Source organism: Neophocaena asiaeorientalis, unplaced genomic scaffold (assembly GCF_003031525.2).
Source record: "Neophocaena asiaeorientalis asiaeorientalis breed wild unplaced genomic scaffold, Neophocaena_asiaeorientalis_V1.1 scaffold192, whole genome shotgun sequence".
NCBI lineage: Eukaryota > Metazoa > Chordata > Mammalia > Artiodactyla > Phocoenidae > Neophocaena > Neophocaena asiaeorientalis.
This window is the reverse complement of record NW_020185326.1, coordinates 2,502,636-2,511,965: the sequence shown is the minus strand read 5'-3', so window position 1 is coordinate 2,511,965 and position 9,330 is coordinate 2,502,636. Positions and strand designations below refer to the sequence as shown.

The 9,330-nt window shown below is 39.1% G+C and overlaps 1 protein-coding gene across 2 annotated transcripts in view; it reads left to right on the top strand.

Moving 5' to 3' along the window:
* TMEFF1 (transmembrane protein with EGF like and two follistatin like domains 1) overlaps positions 1–9,330 on the top strand; it is a 135,521-nt gene that overhangs the window by 9,211 nt on the left and 116,980 nt on the right. For both annotated transcript variants that reach the window (XM_024734461.1, XM_024734460.1), the window contains exon 2: positions 4,682–5,132. In XM_024734461.1, the coding sequence (XP_024590229.1) occupies positions 4,715–5,132 (418 nt within the window). In that variant the 5' untranslated portion in view covers positions 4,682–4,714. The remainder of the gene's footprint in view (positions 1–4,681; positions 5,133–9,330) is intronic.

Below are 9,330 nucleotides of genomic sequence, written 5' to 3'. Positions count from 1 at the left end.
AAAAAAAAAAAAAAAAAAAAAAAATCTGCTATTGTAATTATTGCTCTTATTAGAGACTTAACTGGCCGCACTTAAGTTAAGATCCTTATGAATTTAGACAACCCCCCAGCCCACCACCACCTGGTGGCAGTTAGTGGTACTGCACACATTGTGAGGAACAATTATTAAATTGCTTGGAACTAATTCCATGTAGTTTCATTTCCACTAAGTATCAAAGGGACTTTGTTCAGGCAGAGTATGGCTTATTTGCCGAGAGCTGCAATTCATATATCACTAAACAATGAAGGGACATTTTTTCACTTCCACAGTTGGCACAGATTTAAAAAATGTTAACAACAGAAGTCAATGAAGTGGGCATGTCAATTAGTACACCATTTCTGGAGGGCAGATGGTTATGGAACAAAAGTCTTGAGTGTTTTTATATTTTGTGGCAACCATTCCTCTTCTGGGAATTTATCTTGAAATAAGGATATAAAAAATATTTATTTAAAAAGAAAAAATATATAATGTATAAAATAGCATTAATATATAATGTATAAAATAGCATTACCTTTAATAGAATGAAACAGGGAACAATCCCTTTTTCATTTGTGAATCAGATTCCCAATCCTTATAACAGTGATTTTTTTTTTTTTTTTTTTTTTTTTTTTTGCGGTACGCGGGCCTCTCACTGTTGTGGCCTCTCCCGTTGCGGAGCACAGGCTCCGGACGCGCAGGCTCAGCTGCCATGGCTCACGGGCCTAGCCGCTCCGTGGCATATGGGATCTTCCCGGAGCAGGGCACGAACCCGTGTCCCCTGCATTGACAGGCGGACTCTCAACCACTGCGCCACCAGGGAAGCCCCAGCAGTGATTCTTAAAAAGAGTGGGTAGACATCTTCTGGGGGCAGAAGAATTGGGATGGGCTTCAGATCAGAATCTGCTCTGGGGGCTGTGTAGTTTAAGAACATTCAGTATACCTATTGATTTCATAATAAAAACTATAGAATATAAAGTTGAATGTAGTCATCTTGGCAGATAGAGATCATATAGAAGAGATATATTATAGGGAGGGTGTGTTAATAAATTTCAGTTTGGGAACACTGATTTATAGGAAATAGGAGTATTGATGAAGGCAAAAATTAATTTTGGACTTTTGGGGAAGAAGGGGCCTGGATTGGATCATTGTAGGAACATTAGAGCAACGTGACTGAAGCGTAGGCCTGATAATTTAGGGTACAGGGACACATCTCCAAAGATAAATTCCCCCTCATTTCTCTTTGCCCAAGACCTGAGGGCCAAACCACCTTTGACTTGTCTAAGTCTCTCGACTTCTGATACTGATGTGTCCATGATGAATGTGAGGTACCTTGTATCTGGAGACACTGATCACACTAACTTTAACTTTTGGGAGGAGGTCGTACATAGTGGGGGACCCTGAACAGGCTCTGTTGCCCCCATGTAAAGCCTACATTCCTTGGCCTCTATTTCAAGGCTCTCTGATCTGGCTGGGTCCCCTCCAGCCTCAGATCTAACAGATTTCAGTTATTTACAACAATAGTAACCCCTCCCCAGGCATAGTAGGTGAAGAGCTGACTTGTAATGGTGTGATTTTAAATCAGTGTACCATAAATTTAAAAGTCACAGCCTCCCCCCACCCCCCAGCTTTGTATTGTGGAACTTTTCAAGTGTGCACAAAGATCAAGAGAATAATTTAATGAATCTTTGTGTACCCATCACCCTTGTTCAAATGTCCCGTTTTTGGCCAGTGGGACTCCTTTCAAGTTAGTTTCTAATTCTTTCAATACAGGTTGGTCAGGTTTTTTTTGTTTTCTTTTGTTTTAATTAATTAATTTATTTACTTTTGGCTGTGTTGGGTCTTCATTGCTGTGTGTGGGCCTTCTCCAGTTGCGGTAAGCAGGGGCTACTCTTCGTTGCGGTGCGGTGGCCTCTCCCATTGCAGAGCACGGGCTCCAGGCACATGGGCCTCAGTAGTTGTGGCTCGCGGGCTCTAGAGTGCGGGCCCAGCAGTTGTGGCACATGGGCCCAGTTGCTCCGCAGTATGTGGGATCCTCCCAGACCAGGGCTCAAACCTGTGTCGGTGCATTGGCAGGCGGATTCCCAACCGCTGCGCCACCAGAAAAGCCCGGTTGGTCAGTTTTAAATGGACTATATCATCAGTATCTTGATGCTTGCCTGTTATTCTGAAAAATCAGAGGCTTAGAGAATGTAAGGAGGACTGGGCATGTCGGCCCTTTCCGCGAAGGGGACATGCAACGCTTGCTTTATTGCTGCATTCTCTGTTGCTTAGCAACATTCTTGCCATAATGTAACTGAGAGATTAATTTGTAGGAAGTTTCCTGTGATTAAAAGATGTGGAAAACTGTGCAGTCATAAAACACACATAGGTTCAGTGGAATAAGACATTTATTAAGCATTTATTGTGTGAAAGATGCTGGCTCAGCACTGGGGAGGATGGCAAGATGACCTAGGGAGTCATGGTTGAGTAATTTGGAGTCACCCAAGGTGAGAGCTCAAGAGATAGTTGTGAAATGATACTAAGAATACCAGGCTATTCAAACTCACAGAAGCAGAGGGTAGAACAGTGCTTACTGGGGGCTGGAGATGGGGGGGTGGGGGAAACGGGAAGATGTTGGTCAAATGGTACAAAGTGCAGTTATGTAGGATGAATAAGTCTAGAGATCTAGTGTACAGGAGTGATGACTGTAGCTAATAATATTGTATTGAATATTGGAAATATGATGAGACTAGATTTTAGGTGCTCTCATGAAGCATATAAAAGGTAACTGTGAGGAGATATATAATTTGTAGTACTAGCTTATTTGTAGTGATCATTTCACTATGTATGTTAAATATATACAATGTTTATTAAAAATATAAAAAGGTATGTAGACTGTAATAACGATAAGGGAGAAAATGTAATGTCATTTCAAAGTCTTAAAATAATATAAAATTGGTAACTTTTACTATAATATGTGAACAAAGACTTTAAACGAATATGTGTTAAAAAATGGCTATTATTTGGTGTGTTTAAAGAAAAGATTACCAAACTATCAGGGCAGTCCAGGTTCTTGACTTCTGAAGTCACCATCTTTGTGATCTTGTACAATCCATTTCACCTTACTGGCCCTTAGTTTAGTTCCCTCAGTTGAAAAGAGGGATAAGGAAAATGTGGTATATAGGTACACAAAGGAATATTATTAAACCACAAAAAAGAAGGATAGCCTGCCATATACGACAGCAGGGATGGACCTTAAGGGTGTTATGCTAAGTGAAATAAGTCAGACAGAGAAAGACAAATACTGTATGATCTCACATGTATGTGGAATCTAAAAAAAAAAAAGAAGAAGAAGAAGGAAAAAGAACTCATAGATACAGAACAGATTGGTAGTTGCAAGAGATGGGGAGTTCGGGGGGCGGGCATAATGGGTGAAGGTGGTTAAAAGGTACAAATTTCCAGTTATAATGTAAGTTAAGTCCTGGGATGTAATATACAGCATGGCGACTATTGTTAATAGTATTATATTGTATATTTGAAAGTTGCTAAGAGAATAGATCTTAAAAGAAAAAAATTGTAACTGTGTGGTGATGGATATTAACTACATTTATTGTGGTGATCATTTCCATATGTGTGTGTATATATATATATAAATAAAGTGGTATACCTGAAACTAATGTAATGTTATATGTCAACTATATCTCAATTTTTAAAATCCATTAATTGGTAAATGGATATAGACTGTGCTACATCTATAAAATGGAATACCATTTGGTAATAACAAGGAATGAAGTATTGATACATGCTACAACATAGACAGACCTTGAAAACATTATGCTAAGTGAAAGAAACAAGGCACAAAAGACCTCATATTGAATTATTCCATTTATATGAAATGTCCAGGAGAAAAAAGAAAAGAGAGGCACTGGACTCAAGCTCTAAAGTGTCCAGGCCCTTGCACTTCTGAAATTATATTAATTATTTACACAGAACTGTACACTTTTAAAAGTGGCCCACCATTGTAAAGCAATTATACTACAATAAAGATGTTTAAAAAACAGAAAAATAAATAAAATAAAATAAAAGTGGCCCTTAGACCTTAAGGATCACAGACTCCCTCATTTTTAAGATAAAGAAACTGAGGTTTCTTCTAAGAGCATGGACCTAACGAAGGTGAAAGACATAGTGATGGAAATGTCAGATCTTCTGGGGTGATTTCTGGATGATTCTGAAATCTTGGTAGTATTTACTTTATCTGTTGTATTAGATCACACAGTGGCTTATCTTGTCTTAAGCTGTGACAAAACTTTGAGAGACCTGTTTAGTTTAAAAGCTGCCTAACATGAATTTGGGGAATTATCTGTTCCTTAATATTAAGCAGAAATAAATGAACACATTAGAGTTCCACATAGATGTTCAACTTTTTTTTTGCTGTCCTGTACCAGATAATCACAAAATGGTCAAGACCTACAGCAAAGGTCCTACCTGAAAATCTACTTTTAAGTAAAAACCCCATTCCTTGTAATCTTCTGAATGTTTTCTTGAGAATACCACAATTCAACATGAGTGGAAAAGAAAGTACCGTTTTCAGACCAGGGAATCAAGTCAGGGATAGAGCGTGAGTGATTCGCTGACTTGTTTATTGCTGGAGTGGGTACTGATTGTTTCAAACTTCCTGTTCCAGGATAGCTAACAGCCAGGAGAAACGTAGTGGAAAATGCAAAACAACGAAATCATAAAACCTGCCAAATACTTCTCAGAATTGGAAAAGAGCATCCTGCTGGCTTTAGTAGAAAAGTACAAGTATGTGCTGGAGTGTAAGAAAAGCGACGCGCGAACTATTGCCCTCAAGCAGCGTACCTGGCAGGCGCTCGCCCATGAATACAACTCGCAGCCCAGCGTGTCGCTGCGGGATTTCAAACAGCTGAAGAAGTGCTGGGAGAACATCAAGGCTCGGACCAAAAAGATTATGGCCCATGAAAGGAGAGAGAAAGTGAAACGGAGCGTCAGCCCCCTTCTGAGCACCCACGTCCTGGGGAAGGAGAAGATCGCCAACATGCTGCCCGAGCAGCTGTACTTCCTGCAGAGCCCTCCCGAGGAGGAGCCCGAGTACCATGCTGATGCCGCCACCCAAGGTATCGGTGCCTGACACCCGCTTGCATGTTCTCCTTGGGTACCTGTTTGACATTGCGATTTTCAAGTCCTTCATTTTGAGGGAATTTATAAAAAAGAAACTTTCATATCAAACGACTTTCTCAATACAAAATTTCCCAATTAGATAGGACGTTCAAGTCGTACATAAAAACAGAAGCTCTTATCTCATGTCTTTCTTAGAGAGATCTCACTTATCTCTGTTATTACTTAAGAAGGAAAAATAAGGGGCTACATTACTATAGTTATTAATGAAATATCTTAGTTGCTTATCTCAATCTATCTCAAATATATTAAAGAGAACTGGAGGATTTATATTCATTCACACTATATTTTTTTTTCAAAAAATAGTTTTTGAGGACCTATTATGTGCAAAGCTCTGCATTAAGTTACTCAAAATGCCACATTAAGAAAGTGAACTATTTCAAACTTAGGAAAAGTACAGAGACTAATATAGCAAACACCCATTTAGCAGTCACCCAGATTAAAAACCAGCATTTCTACCCATTATAAAATTGTGATCTATAGTTTTGGTTTGTGTACTCTAGGAAACTTGAGAAATAATGGAAAAAAATCATTGTCGTTTTAATATACTTCCACTGAAAAGAGAAAAATGTCATACATAATTCTTGGGGAAGGAAAAGAATGTCATATAATCAAGGCTGTAGCGATAGTGTGTCATGGCTTTAAAAAGTTGGAATTTAAAGGGCTTATTGAAATGTCTCCAGGCAAGGGCAGGGTGAGGATGCATATAGATAAATTGCCAATAATTCCTGCCTCTTTTAAGATAGGAATGACCAGTTTATATAAAGATTGCAGTTTGCAGAAAATATACTTGAAGCAGAGGAAGATTTCTGGGAAGGCCAGAGGGCTGTTCATAAGGTGCTTCAAGGACCCAGGAAGCAAGCATTTGCCTAGGAAAATCCGATTCTTGGCTTGCAGGATGAGAAATTCACTTATTAGTGTCCCCAGAGTAAATTGAGCTCTGAAGGACTGGTTAATTAAAAGTCACAAGAAATTGTCTAAAACCAAGAATGTTATCCATATAGAGTGGAAAATATAATAACCAAGTGAACAGAATACATGTTTTTGATTAGCACTTTTTTTTTCCCGTCGGCAGATCATCCTGGGAAGCTAAATTATGATCAAATGTTTGTTTTCTGATCATTTGGCCAAGGGTAAGTCTAGGGAGCCAGTTGGGCAACCATAGTGGTGAATGTCAAGAAACTCATGTATTGTTTCTCAGGGTAGGAACCCTGTGTCTCAGTTTTGATTCTTGAGCTCCCTAGCCAGGGCAGCTCCCAGAAGAGGGTGTTGATATGGACACTGCCAGCTCTCTCTCACCCCTCCTTGTTGCTGCTTCTGTGGTGGAGGGGGCCCGCTGCTAACTGAGTGTCCTTGCTTTGGAGATGTTTATAGCTTCAGCCTGTTCCTCTCCATTATGCTGGCCTTGGAGCAATTGCGTGTCTGTGAGGCAGTGAAAGGAATGGTACTAGGGGAGGGAGGGAGGTGAATCAGCAAGGGCTGCTTTTCAAATTGCTCATATTCCCTGGGAGATGTTGCCGAGGAAGATGCTGGTGTGGACTGCATACAGTTTACTTCGCAAATCTGTGATCTGGATGATTGTGTATTGATTTCATAGACTTATTTTAACGGGACAGTCTTATTTCCCCATTTTCAAATTCTAGGGTAGGATCTAGAAAGTCCATTCCACAGATTTTTTTTCTCTTGCTTTTTAGAGGAAAGAATGTAGTTCATTTACTCATAAAAACAATTTATAAATTTCTCTTGCTTTTTAGAGGAAAGAATGTAGTTCATTTACTCATAAAAACAATTTCTAAATTTCCAAGAAAGCAATAAATATGGATTCTCAGTGTCCTTGCTGTAGTGACATTTGCTAGAGACTCACTTGTAAAAGAGATTTATTTTAAATTGGATGTTTGTACATATATGACACATGAGACTTCTCTTTGCTGGTGATTATTAAAGTACAGCCATATGCTGCCTGGTTCCTGTTTCCAGGTCAAATGTGGAGGGCGGTGGAGAACATGCTGCTTTGTCAGTTGGGAACTGTGTCCAAAATATCTGTAAACTCTAGTAGTTAAGGTACTGGAACGCTTTCCATGCATTTAAACAGCTTTGAGGTTACCTCACTCATTTTGCATTTCAACTTAGTTTTAAGAAAGAAAAAGAAAGCTGGAATTGTTAATCATCCCTTCTGGGTCTTTCTGGGGAAGAGGTTGAAAACCTGCTATAGGGTTATGGCTCACATTCCACTGTGTGTATTTTGACACACGGACTCTGTGTGTGTGTGTGTGTGTGTGTGTGTGTGCCACATGAGGCTGGTAAGCACTTGAAATGTGGGGAGACTGAATTGAGATGTGCTATAAATGTACACACTGTATCTCAAAGATTTAGTACCAAAAAAGAGTGTATCAATAAAATATCTTACTAATAATGTTTATTTTGATTAAATGTTGAAATGATAATACTTTAGATATATTGGATCAAAAATATATTACTAAAATTAATTTTACCTCTTTTTACTTCTTTAATGTGCCTATGAGAAAAAATTTTAATTACATATGTATCTCATATTATATTTCTATTGGCCAGCTCTGTCCAAACACCTTACAGAATGCCTTGACAGAATTAGGTGCTGAAAGATTTGTTGGAACTTGTTAAACAGGAAGGAGCCTGACAGATTCCACTAGAGGCCTCCCTCCAACTGTTTCTTGTGTGAGATGGCTTCAGCTGTGTCATCTTTTTTTTTTTTTTCAGATTCTTCAATAATCTAATGTTCTATGCCCTTCAGGCTGTTAGACCTTAAGGTATCCGGGTCTGGTTATGTCCCAGTGATAACAGAGGGCCTGTTGCATGATGTATGCCAAATACACAGTAAAATCCAGAAATTCCAAGTGCTTCTTCATTTGAACCTATTTGGCTTCTCTCCTTTGTAACAGGGGTTTGATTTTCCCAATAATGAATGACTTAAAATAAGGTGCTTAAAAATTCTACACTGAGTCTCAAGATAGTGAACAAACACTATTTTAAAATGCCCTCTGAGCCTCAGTTTCCCCTTCTGTAAAACGAAGGAGTTGGGTTTGAGTTAGTTTTGCAGACCATGCCACGGATGGGTGAACTAAATTTGCTGTCACAATCCCCAGCAGTGAGGAAGTGAGGGGAACCCAGCTGCAAATGTGGATTTGAGAGTGGGGTGGAGGGTTGAGCCAGGGCAGCAAATGGTTGGAAAACTGGCCTTCAAGGGGTCCATGTCAGCTTTGAACTTTCAAGCCTGAAAAGTATGTCTTTGTCTTTTGATCTGATGATTTGGTCTAATATGATTGTCTCTCATTCCAGTGTATGTATTCACTGTAGATTTATGTACAGAACTAAATATCCCATTTATTCATGTATAAACCATAATAAAACCAGTCAGATATTTCCCCTCACCAGCAGATTTTGCATTGGAAAAGGAAAACAAATTTCAGCAACCTCAGAAATTTCATTAAACCTGCATAGAGGCATAGTTCATTTTAGAGTTCAATTATACGTTCAAGGAATCAGTTCCTATCATAAAGACAACTACTGTAATGTCTGTGCTGTGCAAAATTATCCCCATGTCTGTGCCGTGCAAAATTATCCCCATTTATTGTGGTTCACCTGCAGACTCTACTGCCTCTGGTGAAGGCACTCAGCAAGTTCTTTTCACAAATAACACCCTTCAGGACGGCCCCTTCCTGTTTTACACAGCATTGTCTCAGAACTTGTGGCCAAAGTAATTCAAAAGCAAGCTAACGACAAACAGGGACTCCTGAGGCCAGTGGTATTGAATTACCAGGCCAGAAGGGGACCCTGTGCCCATTCATAAGCTGACAAAATGTAACCTCTAAATACAAAATTCCAATTATCAAAAACAGCTGTGTCATCTTGCTCACCATCCCCTGCATGCATATTCTTAGCTTTGTCAATGACTTGCTCGAAATGTACATCTGTAGTTGAACACAGTAGTCTTAAAATTTAACACTTAGGAATGTATTTGTGAAAAAAACAGTATTTTCCCTTTAAATATATTAAAACAATTTATACCCTGTAGGTTTATGATCTGTGATAATTTGCCTTTGACACTTATCTTCCATTATCTTTGGGGAAGAGGTTAGCAGAACAAACTAAGGGAGCCAA